At 44.5% G+C, this 22,073-nt stretch overlaps 1 protein-coding gene across 1 annotated transcript in view; it reads right to left on the reverse strand.

The window, feature by feature from the left end:
• Positions 1 to 22,073, reverse strand: part of FOXK1 (forkhead box K1) — a 67,226-nt gene that overhangs the window by 8,140 nt on the left and 37,013 nt on the right. The window contains exons 2-7 of the mRNA XM_050966567.1: positions 21,054 to 21,251; positions 8,209 to 8,365; positions 7,039 to 7,185; positions 5,017 to 5,210; positions 3,227 to 3,393; positions 2,339 to 2,614 (exon numbers count right to left, since the gene is read on the reverse strand). Of these exons, the coding sequence (XP_050822524.1) occupies positions 2,339 to 2,614; positions 3,227 to 3,393; positions 5,017 to 5,210; positions 7,039 to 7,185; positions 8,209 to 8,365; positions 21,054 to 21,251 (1,139 nt within the window). The remainder of the gene's footprint in view (positions 1 to 2,338; positions 2,615 to 3,226; positions 3,394 to 5,016; positions 5,211 to 7,038; positions 7,186 to 8,208; positions 8,366 to 21,053; positions 21,252 to 22,073) is intronic.

The raw sequence follows: 22,073 nt of genomic DNA on the forward strand, positions 1-22,073 counted from the left end.
TTACTGTACCTAACACACAAATATCGACGCAACTATTTACCAATATCAGGTACAGACTTCCTCTAAGGCACAAGCAGGCCAACTAAAAAACAAGGTTAAAAAAATGTCATTCTGAGGCATAAAAAGGTTCTCCCCCTCATTCTTTTCCTTATCTGCATGTTACTACTTTGGCATGGATACAGTCAATGAAAAACTAGACCATGAGAGTTCCCTGCCTGTACACCAACCACCTGAGCCTCAGCTACACAACAGGGAAGGAACCATAACAATATCAAACAGCCCCAGTGTTTGTGGAGTTAGGGACAGCTTGCTTTCATGCCTACACTTGGGTGAGATCACAGGAGTGGAGAGGAAGCAGTCCCCTCCAATTTTAACCAGCCTGCGTGCAAAACAACTTTCAACTAGCTGTGAAGGATAGGGGAAGGAACCAGCAGAAAGGGGGCAGTGCCTGCACTGATGCTGCTGCTTTAGTGCAGCAGTGTTTAAAACCTTCCTCCTCACTCCCCCACGTTAACTGATCTGCTCAACAGGCAGGGAGAAGCTGCCAGGAAGCCTCTTGCCTCAAGAAGCAACCCTGTCCCTTTGCTGGCCAGCCAAAGGCTGCAACTGAGATTTCTCTCTGCAGCTGACTCAGCTCATTGCCTGACCTCTCCAGCTAACTCTTAGAGGAGGAGAAAAAGAAGCGATGCCTGCCTAGACAGGCAGGAAGTGAAGAAGCTGATCCAGTACGACCACCCCAGCATCCCCATTCTCTTCCCCATCTTAACATCAGAGAAACAAGGGAGACTTGGTAGAACAGGAGAGGAGAGCTCGGGCAGGGTGTCAGACAGGTAGAGGGCATAAAGAGGAGTGGTGGGGGAAGTAGGGAGAGAGAGATTAGGAGAGACAAGAGAGCGAGCAGGGTTAAGGCAGACCATAGGAAAGGCAAAGGGGTGGGGGGAGGAGATGGCAGGATGAGAGAAGGAAAAGGAGATGGCAGAATTGGGGAGAGAAGGGAGAGGAATGAAGAGTGGAGCTGGGGAATGCAGAGGCTGGGGAGGATCTAGGGATGGCAGAGGGTCAGAAACCTACTCTACACTAAAAAGTTAGGTCGACCTAGCTACATCTCTCAGGGGTGTGAAAAATCCATACCCCACGGCAGCGCAGTTAAGCTGACCTAACCCTTGGTGTAGAGTGTGGTAGGACGGCAGAAGAATTCTTCCACTAACCTAGGTGGATTGCCTAGCCAACATGAGAACCCCTCCTGCCGGCGGAGGTAGCATCTACACTGAAGTGCTGAGGCTATACTACTATACCGCTACAAGTGTAGGCAAGCCCAGAGATTGCTGCTGGGAAGCCTGGAGAAGCACAGAGGAGATCTGGTCAAAAAATTCAGGGGAGTTTGAAAGTGGTCAAAAGCAAGCCAATACCAAAGCAAATGCTGAGAGTGTCCCATATTACTACTGGGGAGAGTCTTGGTTTCTCCCTCCCCTCCCCTCCCCATCCCAGCTTGAAAGCAAATAAATCACTCTTCTGCACATAAACACCCAATGAAACGCACAGTTCTTATTGTGCTTGTACAGTAATTGTACATTTGTACAATATAATGCAATTATGAGAAGGGCTGCAAAAAAAGGGGGTACTGCCCGAGTGAAAGCAGACAGAGAATGATCCTTTTATAGAACATTAAGTATTTTCAGAGTTTAGCTCACTAAGTCCACTGAGGCCAGAGTTGCCAGTTTAGAAAGATATAAAAGTGATCCTTACAATACTTGGCTTTTGCAGAATCTTCTAAATCACAAAACACTATATGCACTTCTACAAAACTCATTTCCAGAGGCTTACACCTTTCCTCCCTTGGAATATATTTTACATACCCACAGAAAAAGGACACAGTCTCAATTACCATTAATGTCACCTTGAAACAAACAGCTTCAGCCTTCTCTGTGCTGGCTTTCAAAACAGAAAAGCATACCTTGGGATGGTGGGAGTTTTGTTTGGAATAGAGATACCTTTTGGTAATTTACCCAATTGATCAGAATGGGCCTCAGTCCACAAGCATATTATAGGTGGACACCAGAACTAGAATAAATATTCACAGCCATATATATGCAGCTTTGGTCACCAGTAAAATTCTAGCTAGATTTTTACTAACTAAAGGTCACACAGAGCTCAATTCTCCTGCTTACTGCTAGGCAGACCTAGTGCGAAAGCTCTTACCCAGTTTAAATTTTATCTTATGACTGACCTCTTTTGTCAAGGACTAAACACCCAGGGAGTGCAAGAGGTGTGCAGAAAAACCCTACAAGTCCAGACCAATCTTCCTTTGTCAAGTAGGGAGTGAAATGAAACAGACTACCTCGATGATCACCAGCCAAATCCAACACTGTTCCTGCTGTTTCATGAGCACCACCTGCTGGGCCTGGATTTGTCAGTATGTATCCGTTAGCGGAGCTTGAGGACGAGGTCACAACCCTGACCATTGTAACAGTGGGAGCTTGCTGCACTACATGGATTGCATGACCAGAAGGCTGCTGAGAAGTCACTATTGGCATGTAAGCTACCGGCTTTGCCACTAGGGTGGATGGCCGGGGAGGAACAGCCATGATCACCGGCTGGGCACTGACAGGTGATCCTGAAATGGAAGAGATACGCATATTAGAGCACTTATTTACTTAGACATTTCTAATAATACATAATGTTGAACAGTGCAGTATTTGGAAAAGAATTAAAGTTATTCAGACAACATTCAATCTTGTATTTCCCAACTTTTGAGTGGCTGGTTGTGCAATCTAAACATTTTGAGTGTAGTTTTTGCATGCAGTATGTGTATACACACTGCAGGGTTTTAAATGGGTTGCACAATCATGGGGTTCATACAGACCTAACATCACCACCCAGCAGTTTCACCTTTCCCGGCATACGAGTGAAAAACTCCACCCCTGCTCAGTGCTTTTTAAATTATCAGGTCACATGGAACTCTGGATGCAGACAGCAGCCCCAAAGAGCAAGCGACCTAAATGGCTGTAGAGGAGTGATGACAGACCCAAATCCCCATTCAGACTGACTCCCTTCACTCCCCCATTCCATCGCCATGAAGCTGAAGCTAATAAGAAAGAGACAGTCTAAAGGTATATAGCCAGTGGAGGCTGGGAAAGGGTAAGTATGGAGAGAAGAGACCTTTATTTGAAACACAGAACACCTCCCACCACAATGAACACACACTCCTGCAAAACGGGCTACATACCAGGCGCACTTTGTGAATATCGATACTCTGGAACAGAGGCTAACTTTGATGCAAAATCATGTTCATGCGGAATGGGTGAGCCCTCCCTGGACAGGCACTCTGGAGTCTGTAGGCCACTAGAGTGAGGGGACAGCAGGCCGGGATGAGTAGGAGAGGCAGGGGCACTCCTGAAACACAAACCAGTGCGAACAGAGTGAAAAGAATACATGCTGGACAGGAAAGTAGTAGCAGAGAACCAAAGGCATCTCCAAAATCTACTGCCTCAATAGAAGAGCTTCTATTCTTCCACAGCACTAAGAAACCATTCTTGTGCTGTTTCTACCATCCTGCTTCCTCCAATAAAGCCAGAAGCATGGCATCTTCGCAGCAATGCCACTCTTAGTAGGGCAAAATCTGAATCGAAATGGGCACACTCAAATGAATATTTTTTTTTAAATAAGTTTTGGTTGGTTGGTTTTTGTTTTTCCATCCTCTTTTTGACAGTCCCTTTGGTTAGTACATGCCACAATTTAAACAAAACCTGAAACGTTTCATATGAGGAGTTTTTCTGATCTTTTGTTAGGTGGGGGATGATTCCAAGGATCCTCTCCCACTATTTCTGTCCTGAGAGACAGAAAAACAGTGAAACTCCAAGTGCTGCCAATGCACAAAGTACACTCCAAGTGCTGCCAATGCACAAAGTACAAAGGTATTTTTTTGCTAATTTTAAGTAAGAGGAATCACAGACTATTTGCAGTTATAGCAGATACAAAGTTTTCATGCAAATGTGATCTTCAAGTTATCAGTATGACAAAGGTTGGGAATTCCCAAGAGTACAAAGACCATTTAAGAGAGTCACTGTTCATAAACCCAGGGAACAGCTACAAGCACTGCATTTCCCTTCTGACCAGGGAAAGTAATCAGACTTAAATGAGAACACTTTGACGCTCTGGATTGAGTCATTAGAAAAGTTTAAGAGTACAAAGAACACTGAATTCTCAAACAATTATCACCATAACACTCCCAAACCCAGCTAGCCAAAGCGACAAAGAGTTTAAGTCACTGGTAGACTCCCCCTTGTCAGTACACTGGACTAGCAGCCTAGCAGAAATATTTTAGCAGAGAGGTTTATGGATTTCTAATTCCTGGGTCTTTTAAGTTATTTCTAACACTATACTCACCGGGTGTGATGTTTAGCTATAGGATCTCACCTAATAAATTAACTAGATATCACTGAATTGTGAGGGATCCTGACTTTATTTTCATTCATTTTAACCCAAAAAAACAACAAAACAAAAAAACCCCACCATACACACACCCCTTCTATAAAACAAAAACTTATCTACGGGACTCACATTTTCCTTAACATTCAACAAACAATATCCTTCTCTCACACACCCCCTATTGTGGATGTCACCTTTTTATTATTAATTTTCCCTTATTTTCACCCACTTTTAGACAAAATTTGATCCCTGCAAGAGCAAAAGGGTACACTGCACTAGCTCTGTGCTAAACTTCTCCTCCACACCCATACCATTGGCTGAGGCAGTTTCATTTAGTCCCATAGTGCATCCCTTCAACTCCATTGCTGACAATCATGTCAAATGATGTGACGTTCTCTGAAAGAGACTAGTTTAAATACCATAAGTGATTTCTCCTACGACCTAATCCACATGTGGACCCAGCTCTTCAGAAATGAACAGCAGGGCTTTGCACAGAAAGCCACTTACTCCTGTGAGAACAGGTCTGCATCACTATGAAATGACAGTTACACAGATTTAGAACAAAACTAAAAAGGGACCTGAACTTACCTGGAGGAGAGGGGCCCAAAGGGAGTTCGAAAACAGGACACCCCCCTCTGTCTCCTTTTTCGGAATGCCTGTTCAACTAGCTTGGCTTCCGAGGCAGGGTCGATTCGCCAAAAGGAGCCCTTTCCAGGCTCCTCCTGGGAGCGTGGAACTTTGATAAAGTAACGGTTCAAGGAGAGGTTATGCCGAATGGAGTTCTGCGGAAAGGAGAGGAATGAGTTGATTATTATGCAATGTAGAAACACCAAAGACAGACAGACAAACTAGACTTCACAGACCAGAAGAGTAACATCCATCCCCTTCAGAATCTCTGCCACAAACAGCAACAAGCTACCCAGCTACCAAAGACTCACAAGGGAATGGAAGTGATAAGAAAAAAAAAATCTGGCTAAATAAGTTACAAATACAGAGTTTCCATTAACTATGGAGGAAGACAGGTTTGCAGGGCACTGTACTGTTACCTGCCCCTTAGAAACAACCAGTGAGGGCAGTAGCGCTTTCACTGCAAGATATGGAAGTGGGGGCTTTGGAAAAGCATAAACAAAAGAGATGTGTATTGTAAAAACATCTAGAACACACTTCAAAAATGGCCTTTTTGTTTTCAAGTGGAAAACTGCCAGGCTCGGCTGCACTGCCTACCAGCAAATTGATCACATGTGCGAACATGAACCACTAGAGGCCACACCACACCACAATGATCATAAAGCAGGCCAGTGAATTTTTTTAGACTGACTAGATATTGGGAGGGACCCATTAGCTGTCTAGCACAAACCTAGCACTGCAGGGTGCTGTAGATATTACCCATCTATATAAACTATCATTTCTAATTCCTCTTCTTCCCTCCCCCATTTTTTTGCTTCTCTAGCAGCTTTCAAAGACCAACAGATGTGCTTTACAAACAGAGCCTTACAACACTGCTGGTAGGGAAGGAAGGGACATATAGAGACCACTTCACCCACCACTGAAATGCAGCAGTCTCTGCAGTACAATGCAGCAGCTGGTTAACAATGCACAGTAACACTGTGGAGCAGGGTAAGGTGGGAAGTGAAGAATTTCATAACCAACTGGTAGGGCAGGGGAAAACTGGGCAGGCAGAATGTACTTATTCTGATTATACTGTCAAGTGTGACCAGCCATGCTGTGGAAAGTGGAATCAGCAGCTGCCCGTGACTCTTCAATACATCAGTGTTGTGTGCCTGGAAGTGACAACACCCAGTTCAAAGGTGTGGCACTGGGAAAGGGTGAGTGTGGCTGAAGCCCTCGCTACTGACACATTAAAAGCAACACTCAAGCAGCTGAATATCCAAGTCTGATATAGCATTATCAGCTATGGACAAATTGTACAGAGAAGCCGGTGAGATTTCCCAATAGTACGCTAAATGCACAGACGTGCGACACAAGGGGTCAGCTTGTGGTTTTCAGACCCTTCGTGCTCCATGACGGTATCTATAGTAGAGTGACCATACTCTGGGAAAGGAAAGCAATAGTCGGAGAGGGCGTGAGGGTTACTGTGATTAAAAGCAAGGAGAGAACAGAATTGTAGACATCCATGCTGAAGTGGTCAAATTGCAAAGGGAGAGGTCTGTAGAGCATCCTTTTCCTAAATAACTGGACATAGTCAAGATTTTTCAGGGGTCAAGGAAGATTGGGAGAGAGATAGGTACGGGGTGATGAGATTGATGAAGTGGCTGCTGGTAGCAAGGGCATGGAAGGAAATGAAAATGGTGACGACAGTCATGTCAAAGATGTCTCTAGAGATGCAGGCGTGGTGGATAACAAGAGTTGTAAGGATGGGCCTTAGAAAACCAGAGGCCCCTGAGCCATGTGGAATGTTTCCATACAATAGCCTTTACAAAACACTGCCCACAAACAAAAAGTTTAAGTGATGTTATTAAACTGATTATTCCCTAAATTGACTGGAGCAGCTTCTCATTAGCCCAGTGCCCTGATCTCTCACCAAATGTGTTTCCTTTTAGGATAAGCACTTTAATAGGAATTCAAAATTTGTAGGCATCAAGAACTCACCTGCCAGCCTTTGTCAGCAGTCCTGTAATATGGATAATGCTTGGTGATGTGGGCATAGATCCCACTTAGTGTTAATTGCCTGTCTTGGGCTGAAGATATGGCCTGCACAATTAATTGAGCATAGGAATATGGTGGTTTGGACTCATCCTAAAAGAGAGGACACAACAGAGGAAGCTTAGTTTCAGGAGTAAGGATTCTTATGCTGGAGTTTACACACAAGCCAGATATTAGATGCCTTCTAGATATAGCTAAACTTTCTACCAAACAATATTTTCTGTTGGAAGAAAGTTCCAAAGGTTTGTTAGGTTTTTTAAATTTTCCACCCAGTTCCGCTTCTAGGCACTAGCACCAAGCACGACTTGGTCCTGCTCCACGATCTCCAGGAAGGGGGACTCCTTTCTAGAATTTGAAAAAATTTACTAGAAAGGTTTATTTCCAGTTCCTCACATTGCTCCATCAGTGCATCTCCACCAAGAACAGCCACCCTGGCTTAGGGAAGAATTCAGTCTTCATAGCTATCCAGTATTGTGCTCCCTTGCTAGACCCCAAACCCTAGCATTACCAAGAAGGAAACTACAGCTTCAACTTGGGTATAAAGTCACTTCATCAAGACTGAATTCCCTCCTTATGACTTACTTTTTGTTTGTTATATTTTTAAAAGCTAATCCTCTCTACACTGCTCTCCTCACCTCTTGTCCCTGAACTGCAGGCCTGCGTGTTCTGCCTGAGTTAAACAGCAAGCTCTTCAAGGCACGGACCCTGTCTTTTATTCCCCAGTGTATTTTACAAAGTGTCGTGTACATCTGTGGAGCTGTTAAAGAAGAAAAATAAAACTCCTTGATTTTAATACTCTTCCAATAAGCTTCTTAGGGGAACACCTGCATGTCAGGCTTCATGGTCCACCAAAAATGGCAGATTCCTGTAACTTGACCTTTTAAGTGAATGCAGAAAATAAATTTGAGAAGCTAACCTAGCGGCGATATCCATGAGCCAGTGACTGACACAGAAGGGGATGACCCAGTGACCCTCAGGGGCGTTAAGTATCCCAATGGAAATACGTAACACACATGTACAATGGATAAATTATCTTTAGACTTGTTTAAACTACAGTATACTGCCAGGCCTGAAAACCTCCCCAAGCATTGTTGGGCAGATAATGTTTCTCTGAACCTTTGGGCTGTCCCCGCCAGATGCATCTGCCTGCTGCTCTGATGCTGCTTTCGCTGCATACTCTGCTGCCAGCTGCAGGTCCGAGGTAATGTTCTGAACAAAGCGATATCCTGAGGATCCAGCACCACGTGGACTGGCCGGGCAGGAGTTGGGAACACTGCAGGGAGTAGAGATGAGACAGAGACATCCATCTCCAGTTATTTATTAACAGCAACAAGTGTACATACAACTCCTACCATCCAAGGATTTCTAGGCAATTGGCAAACAATTAAGAATCCATATCTCTGAGAAGCAGGTAGGTACTGAACTTCTCTCTCCACATGGGTAAACCCAAAACTTAGAGAGGTTGAATGAATTGCCCAAGATCATGAAATAACTCAGTTACAGAAGTCCTGACTTGACTTCCAGAAGTTCTGACTTCCTTTCACCTGCTGCAGTCACTAGACAACACACAATTTCAAAGCATGAAGCAGGATCACTCCTCTGTGAAGCCAGCATGGGACTCCACTGAGAACCAAATATTGTATCAGAGTTTGTCTTTCTGGAGTAAATAAGTTACACAAGTAATTAAAAGCCTTACTCTTCAGTCATAAATCTGGCCAATATCATTCTCTGTCTAAGATATAGATGTTGATGGCTCAACTTCTCTACTTAAAAAGGCTACTTATATTTTTTACAGTATCACTGTTAAAACCATAATGACAGATGCATCACTGGGTGCAGCAGCACTGGGCTTTAGAGGGCTGTTCAACAACACAAAGGTTAATGTCAAGTAGCTAGAACCACACCAACCTCTAAAGGCCACTTATCTCTTTAACATACCAGCATACAAACCCTACTGACGACCAAAAGGGAGTTGCAGATACAGGCAGAGTGCCCTTCATATCAATGTTCTTGCAGATTTGTTAGGGGAAAGAAAAATAATTAAGAGTTCTAGGACTGCCACAAGATGGCACTTTAGAAACAGTTATGAAATAGGAAAAGCCACACCAAGACTGGTATAAGGTTACAAATAAATAACGAAGGTGGGTCTAGTCTGCAGCACCACTCAGACACACAAGTACATATGGCAGGATGAGAAATAATTAGCAAAACTAGTCGGGGGTGGGGGGGGGGGTCACACATCCTTGATTTGTGGGAAGAAGACTGCTTGGCAGGTGAGATGGCGAGTCTGAAGAATCATTCATGTGTTGTACCTTCTCTTTCTAGGGCCAAGCAGCACAGTGAAATGGCCCACAGTCCAATCACAGGATTACCTCCTTCTTTCCCATTAAAGTACAGTCAGGATGAACAATAAGAAAGAGGAACGGTATTTAAAAAATATTTACATATGGAGAGACAATAAAAAAATCCATCTAACTGCATTAGAGGAGAATGAAAAAAGACACCTAGCCCCCCGTAGTGGGCTTAGGTACTGCTGTCACAAATGATTCTCCTCTCAGCAAAATGGCCACCAACAGCAGTAAGTTTAAGTGCCAATTATAAAGAACAATTTTCAAATGCAGCTATCCATGTAAACGGAAAACTACTGCTTCTCACTCCCGCTTCCTGAAAATGGCCGTGTTGCTAAACTCGGCATCAGGCTGATTTATTTTAACAATGGATTACAGAAAGTTTCCTTGGGATAGGAAGACTCACACTGAGACAGACTCAACAGGCTCACAGCATCACAAAGTTTTCGACCGTACAAGCTAACTCAAGGGTGACCTCTCCTGTCGCATCCACTCTGAATCCTACACTCAACAGGAACATTACCATTCAGAAGCTTAGGCTGAAGCTTTTAAGGATCAAGGTGTTTTTAGTGAAGGACCCATGGTTGTGAAACTCCTGACCCCAGATACCAGGATGAGTTCTTGTCTCATCTCTGAGAGCAATTTAAGATGCAACTCTTTGCTCATGCCTTCCCCCAATAAAAGAGGCAACCAAATGCCCCCTGAATAGCTTCTTCCTGGTATGATCCACAGAAAGAAGACTTAAGGCCTTGGCTACACTCACACTTTACAGCGCTGCAACTGGGGTGTGAAAAAACACCCCCCTGAGCGCTGCAAGATACAGCGCTGTAAAGCGTCAGTGTAATCAGGGCAGCAGCGCTGGGAGCGCGGCTCCCAGCGCTGCACGCTACACCCGTAAGGGATGTGGTTTACATGCAGCGCTGGGAGAGCTCTCTCCCAGCGCTGCCGCTCTGACTACACTCACATTTCAAAGCGCTGCCGGGGCAGCACTCCCGCAGCGCTGCCGGGGCAGCGCTTTGAAATTCCAAATGTAGCCATACCCTTTATTAAGGGAAACAAGAACGCTCATTCCCAAGCAGCAGTAGTGCTTCTTTTAATTGTTGCATGTGGTGATTAGGACTGTGAACATATGCAGACTAGAAAGAGATTAAGGATTAAGAGTTGTGCTGATATTGCTAACCATTTGTGATCATACCATATCAGTACACCACAAACAAAGCTGTTAAAAACCAAGTCAGAGAAGAAGTGGAGAGGCCAGAGCGCCTCCAATAAATCTGTGCACTTTAAAAAGGGTGCATCTTTTTTGTGCTTTTACTAAGACGTGGTGTAATTTCAAGGCTTGTACACAGAATGCTCATGTCGTTCAGACAGGTAAATTGATTCTTGAAGATAAGCAGAGAAAATGTGGCTCCTGCTGTTCAGGTTTGGCCTTCTGCTGGTTACATTTAAACTCATGACCATCTTTATAAAAGCCATCAAGAAACAAATTTGCAGCTTCCGCACCATTTTGATTCTTAACAGAAATATTTTTTTTAAAAGACTAGCAATACCTGGCCCCTGAATTCAGAGAGAATATCTTGTCATCTCAACATTGTACTAAATTGGGCTGTGCTTGCAAACCCGCTTCAGAATGAAGTGTTATTAACTTTAAGGAAATTAGTCAGTCCCACTGTGGATGTCACAGGAAATTATCCAGTACTCCAAATGAAATGAGGGTAACCTGCAGTGGCCATGGCGCTTGGAAACTGTGACTTCCCCCAGCCTGCCTCTACCATGATGGGACCCTCTCCTCTAGACATAAACTTGCCACTTCTCAACAGCTCCTTTAGGCCTGGGAAGGACAGTCATATTCAGAGTTGTGGGTGGTAGAATCAGGAACATGCAACTCAAGCTCAGAACTGCTCTTTGCAGCGGGCCAGTGGCACTATCAGGTAATGCAAGCTCTCAGCTTACTTTTGGGGAGTTCCCCTAGTGCTGCTGGAGATGAAGGGGCTGAGAAAACAAGAAATTTACAACTGAGGAAGGAGGAGGAACTCATGTTGCAAAGAGGGTGGGAAGGAAAGAGGGGGAGGAGGAGAGAGAAGGTTTTGGGTTGGTCTATGCAACAAAAAAAAACAAAAAAAACCTGCAGCAGTTTACCCTGGCTCTGAGACTCTCTGCCATGCCCCCCTTTCCCTCCTCCCATGTAGACATACCCAGCATGGACAAGTGTCCTAAGGGTTAAGTCAAAATTAGAGTTCAGTATAGTTTAAAGCAACACACAATACAGTGACTTGTCAGTCTCCTAGAGTTCCTGGAATTCTCTTCACTATCCCCCAACAGCAACTGGCCAGGGGAAGCCTGCAATTGCTCACACCCTAAAAAAAAAGAAAAACAGCTCCAGAGACAAACAAAGGCTATTTTCCCAAAAATACAGCTGTTCCTATTTTAAGACTGATGTGCAAAAAAAAACCAAAAAAAAAAACCCCCAAAAACCCCCAAAGCCATGTGGTCTAGGATAATACTGTGCAGGATAAAATATTTTGTTACGCAAATACTACAAAAGACACTGAATTTATTTTAACACTACTGTAATTTTTACTGATAAAACTACAGATGCACTTCTACCTTGCATGTCTGTAGCTTGCATATCAATTTCTGAAGTGGTTTGAAATGAAAGCTACAAGATTTATTCCACTGCCCAAGAGGTGTATTTCAAATTTTCTTCAGTACCAATGGCCTAATGTAGAACTGAGCTAAACTAAAGTGTCCCAAGTTCTATTACAACTCTACCCCGATATAACGCAACCCGATATAACACAAATTTGGATATAACACAGTAAAGCAGTGCTCTGGGGGGCGGGGCTGCGCACTCCAGTGGATCAAAGCAAGTTCGATATAACGTGGTTTCACCTATAACATGGTAAGATCTTTTGGCTCCCGAGGACAGGGTTATATTGAGGTAGAGGTGTATTTCCCAAAAGTACGGGCAGTTTCTTTAGCGTGTGCACAGTCGTCTAGCCAAGCAATGGCATCTTCAGTGGCATGATGCAGGTCTTCTAGGCCACCGCTGAATCTAGTCAGCAGACATTCATTGACAACGTGCGTCATCATCTGCATTGTGCCGCAGCTGCACAAAGGGCTGTCACAAAGGCCCCAGCGATACTGGTTGGCTGCACAGAGACCTTGCCTGGTCTGGAACCTGTTCAACAGGGACCATTGGCAACGAAGCAGGTCAAACATAGGCAGGCAGAGAGTGGGATCGGCGACGAGGGACTGACTAGGGATTATAACAGATCTGTTCCTCTCGCCTTAACATCCTAGCATGATGGATGAGACCATAATGGGCGACGTGACGGCAAACATGCAGCTGATGGTTTAATAAGGTTATTGAGCAGCGGCAGGCTTGAGTTGGCACATATTTTCTCCGGTAACTTGCAGTGGCAACCTCTCGTCTGATATGAGGAGGAGCAATATTGCTCAGAACTGGAAGCCATGGAAGTGGAGTCGGATGCAGAGTACCAGAGATGATGTGCATGTAATTACGTATCCACCAGTTGGGTGTGTGACAATCGACTCCAAACTGGTGTGCAGTACTCCACCACCGAATACAAGGTGGCAAGAGCTAACATCCACAAAGTTGGAGCACGAGCACCCCATGAAGAACCTGCCAGTTTGCTAAGAAGATTGTTGGACGTCTTAACTTTAGCAGCTGTCTTCGTCAGGTGGGCATGTTAACTCAGCGTGCGGTCTAAATTCGCACCTAGATAGACTGGTTCTACTTCATGCTTCACCTGCTGACCATTCAGATAAACATTCAGTTCTCGGGTTACGCAGGCGTGATGAAGATGGAACAAACTGGAGACTGTTTTTATGACACTTGGCTGGAGGCACCAAGTCTTATAGTAGTCAGCTAACTTTATCATGTCCTGGTTTAAGGTGGCATTAAACTCGTGAAACGTCTGGGCCTGGGTACCACAACAGATGTCCACGTAAATGAATTTTCATGACTCGGTTGTTGGCAGGTCATTGATGTAAAAGTTCAATAGGGTTGGAGAAACCACAGAGCCCTGGGATAACCCATTGCTCTGTCGTCTCCAAGCACTTGTCTTCTCCCCCATACGGACTCTGAACTGCCTATCGCGGAGGAACAGTCCAGTCACACCTGTGACCCAAGGTATGGGCAGCGAGGGAACGTAACAAAGCCATGCTGCTGCTTAATGCCATTCCTTTCTAGGATGACAGCTTCTGAAGCTTCAGCCCTACAAATATTTGTCCAAGTCAGGTACTCAATGGATAAAGCACTTGTTTGTCTTCCCTGGGAGCAGAGCAAAATATCATCTTGGGCTCCTAAATGACTGTTTGCTAGACCTGGCACCGGCACTGCCAAGGGAGAGGAAAAAAACTGGTTGAAATAAGGTGAACCGAACATATACATATATATATTCATGTGTGCAGTGTTTGTGAAAGGAACCTGACAGACATTTCACAGAATGAATCCACAAAGCACATGCAGCAAGGACAGCAATGGAGCAATCTTCCCCCATGCTAAGCTGGCAATCTGCCTTGCTCCTGTCTCTTTCTAAAGGTATGTCTACACTTAAAACACTACAGCAGCACAGCTGCACCACTTCAATGTAGAAACTACCTATGTCAAGAGGAGGGGCTCTCCCATCTGTGTAGGTACTCCACCCCCCAGAGAGGCAGTAGCTAGGTAGACAGAAGAATTCTTCCGGCAACCTAACGCTGTCTATACCAGGGGTTAGGTCGGTACAGCAACGTCTCAGGTGTGTGGACTTTTCATACGCCGAGAGATGTAGCTCTACCGATATAAGTTCCTACTGTAGATCAGCCGTAAGACATAGACACTGCAGCTGGACTGTGACTTGCAACTTGTGTAGACATAGCCACACTAGCTTTAATTTAGCTAGCTTGTGAAAAAGCAGCAGTGAGGACAAGATGGAGTTGGCTGCACAAGTGGGTATGTACAGGGAGGAGGTGGAGGCAGGCTGCCGAAGCCTGCACCGCCACATCCTCATAACCATTTTTCACAAGCTAGCTAGACGAAAGTTAGTGTGGGTATGTCTGCACAAGCTGCAAGTCAGAGCCCAGTTGCAGAGTAGACACAGCCTAAGAGACAGCAGTTCATGTCCATTCAGTACAAATGGAGAATTCTCATTTATGGCCAACTGCCAAGCTTTCCCCTTCTCCCCAAAACAGATACGGTAGCTTGTTTTCTTTGGATATGCAACTTCATTTTCTGCAATTAAAAGTCACAGACGCTACAAATGTTCCATTCTGTGAACCTCCATGAGAAGCACCGAACGACGTAGGAGCCTTTTCACAAGCGATAAGCAAGCACTGGGTCAAAGTACAATGCTTTGGCTTGCAAAATAACTGAGAACCAACAGTTTCCATGCTACACCAGTCAGATATAAGGGGCAAGGAATCCTCTGTCAGCTTCTCCCTCCCCAGCCTCACACAGCCTAAACCCGAAAATGTAATTCAAAAATACGCAGGTCCCTGCATGCTGCAAGCTTCAGAAATGTAATCATAAATGGTGAGGTTGCCAAACCAAACTGGATTTTGAAGCGAGGGACATGTCTCAGAACAGGTCTGCCTGGTTAAATATCGAAGAAAAACAAATTAAAACAAGCCATAACCAGGGAAAGTTTAAACTACCCACAAAGACTCAATCTCTTAGTACATCCGCAGCTCCAGGGGCTCCCCGTCAAAAAAGAAGTGAGATCATTCTACTCCTGGAATCAATGAAGTCTTTATTCCAGTGCTGATCAGGAGAGAGAGGAGGAAGAGGAAGTGCCTGTGTTGCTAGTGACACCTCTGCTGCTTCTCCGCTAGCACATGGCCTCCATCTGAAATAAACCATGCACAGGAATTCCCAAGCCTGGTGAACCTTGCCCATACGTGTACGCATGTCTGGTTATTTGGCTTGCAGCTTGAACACCTGCTATTTTTAATCATCTCTCCCCCAATTCTGGGGAATCACCAAGTCACCATGCTGAATATTCTGTTCCCACAGAGTACTGAATGACTGAGACAACACAGGAAGTCCACAAAATACCCATCTCAGAGTACTTCACTGACTGCAAACTGTTAATAGTGCTGGAGCAATGGAAAACTCACAGGAGATCCTGGAATATATGGTTATGGGGTATATGAATAGGTATAATGACTAGAACAGGATGAATAACTGGACAATTGAACTTTATGTTATCTTAGCTTTCCCCACCACACACTTATTGGAATAAAACATCAATCTGGATTAAATCCCAAGTGACGTGAAATAGATCAACTGTAGGGCTGATCTATATTCTGTCCAAGGGCAACCAGGCTCTCACTAAGCTTGAGCTGGAAGCAAGGTGCATCAAGCACTTCTCACACATGTAATACAACGTTGCACATGATACAACTTGCATTCCTACAGCACTTCACATGGTTGAAGAACCAAACACAATTTAATCTACAAAACACTTTTAGGAAGTCACCATTACTCACATTTCATACATGGGGGAAAAAAATGGAGGCAGAGAGTTTAAATGATTTGTCCAAGGCCACAAAGCAAGTCAGTGGCTGGGCCAAGATTAGAACTTAGTTCCTGAGTTCTACCCTCATCCTCATTCCATTATTAGAGCACACTGTCTCCCAACAGCACAGATCATTAGCATTGCACTGTGAAAATATAAAAATTAGACCAGAATAAAAGCACCTCTACTGCCTATAATGCTTTAGTATTTGCATAGAACACTTCATAATATGCAAGTCTCTGAAGATCTTGAATTCAATTCATTCAAGTTCCCCACTTTACTAGTCACAGCCAATACTATTAAAAACGAATGCTTTTTTAAAATCCTACCTTTCATTATTTATGCCGGGGTGGCCAAACGTACTGACTCTCTGAGCCGCATACAACAACCTTCAGAAGTTGGGAAGAGGTTCAGGGCTGGGGCAGAGAGTTCAAGTGGCTCTGGCATGGGGCTGGGAATGAGGGGCTGAGGGTGCAAGCTGCCCCAGGGCTAAGACAGCCAGCAGGAGGGGAGGGGAAGAGAGAGAGAAAGGACTCCCCACAGCAGCACCTGGGCTGGGGGAGGCGGGAAGAGGCGCTTCTCCCCACCGTGGCAGCTCTGGGGCCGGGGCTGCAGCCACAGGATAGGTGCCTCTTCCCCAACCACGGCAGGTCCGGGGGAGGGGTGCCTCTGCCCCATTTGTGGCAGGTTCGGACCTGGGCTGGGGCTGGGGGAGGGGCACCTCTCTCCACTGCAGCACGTCCATGGCTGGGGGAGAGGCATCTCTCCCCGCCGCAGCCCTGAGCACCTGCGTGGTACTTAATAGGCTGCTGTGTGGGCGCACAGCTTAGAGGGAACGGGGGGGGGGGGTGAGGAGGAGAGTGCCAGGAGCTGCACTTTAACTGGAAAAGAGCCACATGCAGCTCATGAGCCGCTGTTTGGCCACCCCTGACTTATGCCATTAACTCACTCAATTTGGACAACGAGAATAGACTAGTCAGTTTTCCTTCCTGCTGACAGTCATCTTACAGTTACATTTTTGGGTCCTCAGGCAATAACACAGCACATCCTTGTCTACACACAAACTTACAACACCATATAGACAGTCATATTCTGGAATGAAAAGAGTGGCTATTTTTGGTTTCGCTTATGTCAATTTGGACCAGGTTTAAGTTAAATTGAAGTAAGCCGCTCTTCTATCAAAGTGTCCATACAGGGTTTTTCACTGGTTTAACAAATACTGGTTTAAAATCACAGCTTAGGTCTTGTCTACATGGGTATAACCTAATTCTCGAACTGTGGTCCACAGAGAACTTACAAAGGCTGCTCTGCAGAGCTGAAACAGTGGTGAGAGACTTCTAAACCCACAGGCTAGGATATTTGCTGCTCGTTATAGCCCAATCGCCTAGGGTCTCCACAGTCTTTTCAACCAAGTGAACTGAAAAATTCATGCCACTTCATCCAGCAGTAGTGCTTCAAATTCTTCATTTCAGGTGATTTGGTGTGTAAAGTTTCAACTGTGACAAAGTTTGTAACCAAGAATAACAGCCACAAGGGGGAAGACTTGCAATTAGAAGGTCAAGTGTCCATGATAAAGTCTGTTTTTAAGAAAGTGGACAACATAATAAGAGAGTTTGAAAAATTGCAATACAATACTTAGAACTAAATAAAAAAAATGACCATTTACACTGATTAGATTTTGTATACACTTTTTTTTTTTTTTTAAACAGTGTCCCTTTCAGAAACTGAAGTAAATGAGTACAAGACAGGATGCCAGAGCCTACTGTTACTCCTACACTGATTCACTGTTGACCCTGAAGTACTAACAGAACTGCCACCATTTTCAGAAATGCTGACAAAATTCCAAGTTTCAAAAAACAAGAGTTAAGTTACTATGGGGTTATTAGTAACAAAGCCAGATTAAGATAAAAGATTTAAACATTTTTAAATTGCATCTCAAAGTGATGGCAAGTAGGTGCATGGGAAATAACTCCACACCAAACCTCACCTCTAAGGCTAGTTTACACTACAAAGGCAATCCAGTCTAAAGATCTGGTTACATGACCCTGAAAATGCGTTCATGGTGAATGAGAGTAATCTATTGCATAACTGGGTCTTCTAATTCAGTCGGATTTTGCAGTACACTCAAGGAATTCAAGGGTTACAATAAGGTGTGTAATATTAAAAGAGGATATCTGTAATGGAGCACCAGAGCTTGAAAGCACTGCATCAAAGGTAGTCCCATAATTCGTGAGATTTATTGTAACAGTTAGGTGTATTTCACAGACTGAATTTAGCCTAACAGCACATGGTCTCATCCACAGAGAAGTTATTCAGTGCCCTGAATCAACAGAAAAGGATTTTTTCTGCCTGACTCTTTGAGTGCCATGTTCTTATGATCAGGCTGTTTTATCAGCTTCCTATTGACTGAGACCTATCTGGGTTTCTTTTCCATCGTGGCACCAGCAAGGCAGAACACAGCAGTGATTTTTAAAGGCATTCTGCACTGAAACAGGAGGAAATAGCAAGAGGGTTTGTCTCTCAGACTCTCTCAGAGTCTGCTGCCAGCCAATACATTTTTCCTTGAAGCCATACAACTTCAGAACAGGATTCAACCACATTTACAGATGGTAGCTCTTGAAGACAAAGTACCCCTGACTAAGCAAAGAGTGGACTCATTTCCTCCTAGAAGCAAGAAGGAGGTCTCACACTGCAGAGCTGCTGAGGTTGGCAGATTTGATTTTGTTTAAATAAAGCTCATTCCCTCTCTAAGTGGTGCACGTCTCAGAGAGAAAATAAATAGGCTGGAAAAAAAACCAGAAGCCTGCAGTGGAGAACCTGCAGAGAAGCAAGCTAAAATGTAAACAGAAAGGCAGAGAGATAGAGAGATGGGGTCAGGAGGGCAGGGTGGGGACTGTTTTGAGCAGTGCCTGTGCGTTTGTTCTTGCAGGTACAGTACCACAAACCAACACAGAAAGTGTGGGAAGGATGGAGGGGGAGGAGCAGGGGCCACTTTCCAAAAAGGAAACAAACCCGAACTAGGATTTACAAACTACAACAATTTTCCATCGACCAATCAGGAAAAGGCAAGCCAAACGCACACCAAATTTGGAAAGTTAATACTGGAAAGGGAGGAGAGAGGGAGGGGAGCTGAGCTAATGAAAACCTCCTCCCAACACACGGAGGGAATAAACAGGGGAGGGCTCAAGCTCTGAGCTCTCTCCAGGCCTCAAAAACATATTCTTCGAAAGGGGACAAAGGCAGTTGCTGCAGCTAACAACTCAACACAGGGACACGGAGGCCTCAGAGAAGGCCGTACAGAGATTCACATTCTGGAGATCCAGTTTATCTGCTCAGCGAAGAACATTCACTCTCTCAAGGAAAAAAAAATGCAGATCTCATTCACTTCCTGAAACATGAAAGACAGGATATGAGGGTGGAGAGAAGGAGGGGGTGAGGAGCAGAACAGGGATGTTTACAAACAGGTCAGCTCCTCCCCATCAAGAGGAACACAGAACGAAAGGCATTTGGGCAAGCAAAAACCTCAGAAATCTTTTGAGGTTTTCGAAGACTCTGCTGTATTTGCTTCTGCTAAGGCAAACGGATGCAAACATCAATCATCTTTGGTGAATCATCTCTGCTGGGGCAGAGCAAAATTCAACACTAGTATTTCCACTCTCTCCCTATGCCAAAAATATATATATAGTGGAGTCATGTATCAGTTGCAGACATATACCAGAGTCAAAGGTGCACCCTCTGTGAGGAACATAGGCCACACTGTGCTGCCTGACACAAAATGACAATGGAAATGGACAACGAAACTACCCTCCTCCAGCTCCCTGCTGCAACTAGCTTCATTTAAAAGAGGCTGAATATAAACTAAAAATGCAGCCTGAACAGAACACTCTAAACCACACCCACCACCAGCCCCCACCTCGTTGAGTATTTACACTACACAGCAGCGCAACTTAGCAAAGAGGAAAAAGCTTACCCAACAAGCAATGTGCTTCCAATCCCAGGCAAAGCCAAACACTGCCTTCATGACGTCCAAGTCATTCAAGTTTTAATATACTAACTACATTAGCGCTAACAAGTCAGAGATCCATTGTGCATTACCACATTTTACAAATTGGTGAATAAGAACAAACAAACCAATGCTATTACACCAAGCATACTTGGGTTGTTTTGACAACTATAATATCTCCTACTGTAACAGTAAATGTATTGTACTGTACTTTGTGCAAGTAAAGACGCTTAGCATTAGGAGATCTCACTTTGGCTCTTCACTATCAACTCTTGGCTGAGAAGCAAGAAAATAATTATTTGATTTTCTGATTAGCAAAGCTTCTGAACTTTTATTAATAATCTACATAATAGAAAATACACATTTATTAACTCTCAAATCTCCGAAGTCTATCAGTGGACCAAGAGTCTGACAATATTGTTCCCTCTCCTTACTGACCGGCTACCTTTACCCTTGCTTCAAGGAACACATTGGCTCCAATTTAAAAAAAAACTAAACAAGGAAATGAAAACAAAATTTATAACAAATAATGCAACATAGCAGGCAAACACATTTATGCACATCTACGGAGCACCTAATGGAACATATCATCCCTAGACCATCAAAGAGGTCTCACTCTATGCCCTTTTCTCATTCTTTAATATTAGTTCTACGCATTTATTATACAAATGATCTGAGATCTTAAATCTCTATCCCTCATCGCCAGGACTTTTCAATTCATCTTTAAGTAGCTTCCATGATCTGGAATAGGGGTCAGCAACCTATGGCACGCGTGCCAAAGACAGAACGCGAGCCGATTTTTAATGGCACGCTGCTGCCTGCCAAAGTCCCGGCAGGCAGCAGCATGCCATCAAAAATCCTACCCAGCCTGGCCCGGTCCGCTCTTCTTCACCCTCCGCTCCCCCAGCCCGCCCCTATACCCAGCCCCTCCACATCCCCACCCCCACCCTGAGCATCATTTCATGTATTAAGTGTACTGGGTAACCAATGCTACGTTGGTGCTTGGAGGATGGGGACGGAATCTCCAGCGACAACAAGGAGGGAAGCCCAGAACCTTCTCTGCACTCTGTATCGCTGGCACCTTACCTGATAGTGCCAGTGGGGGAGGGCAGGGGGCTGACCAAGCTCCGGAGATCCGGCTCAGGAATGTGTATCTTCAGAGGTGATATCTGAGGATAAAGTGGCCGAAGGGGAGGTGATGAAGCTTCCTCCTTCACTTCCTCTTTATGGTATAAAGATGTGAATTGGATCTTTATGACTGTGCTAGGGAATCGGAAAGTACACCTGCAAAAGGGAAAGAGAGAGAAAGGATCAGTGTACTGAGCATAAACCAACTGGATGGAAAATACAAGTCCATGCAGAGAGGTACTCAATCTGTTTCAGAGTAGCAGCCCTGTTAGTCTGTATCCACAAAAAGAACAGGAGGACTTGTAGCACCTTAGAGACTAACACATTTATTTGGGCATAAGCTTCCGTGGGCTACAGCCCACTTCATCAGATGCGTGCAGTGGAAAATACAGTAGGAAGATATATAGATACACAGAGAACATGAAAGAATGGGTGTTACCATACACACTCTAACAAGAGCCATCAGTGTGTAGCACTAATGAATTAATATGGTAAGAGTTTAGACCTCTCCACAGCACTTTTCCTCCCAGAATCCTAAACCACACTGAAGTCTACAGCACCCCTGTGAGGATAAGTATTATTACGCCCATTTTATACATACATTAACCGAGGTTTTGAAAAAGTTAAGTGACTTTGCCTTAGGCCAAGCAGCGAATCAAGAACATAAGAACGGCCATACTGGGTCAGACCAAAGGTCCACCTAACCCAGTATTCTGTCTTCCGACAGTGGCTAATGCCAGGTGCCCCAGAGAGAATGAACAGAGCAGGTAATCATCAAGTGATCCATCTTCTGTCACCCATTTCCAGCTTCTGGCAAACACAGGCTAGGGACACCATCCCTGCCCATGCTGGCTAATAGCCATTGATGGACCTATTCTCCAAGATATTATCTAATTCTTTTTTGAACCCTGTTATAGCCTTGGCCTTCCCAACATCCTCTGGCAAAGAGTTCCACAGGTTGAATGTACACTGTGTGAA

This window comes from Gopherus flavomarginatus, chromosome 9 (assembly GCF_025201925.1).
Source record: "Gopherus flavomarginatus isolate rGopFla2 chromosome 9, rGopFla2.mat.asm, whole genome shotgun sequence".
NCBI lineage: Eukaryota > Metazoa > Chordata > Testudines > Testudinidae > Gopherus > Gopherus flavomarginatus.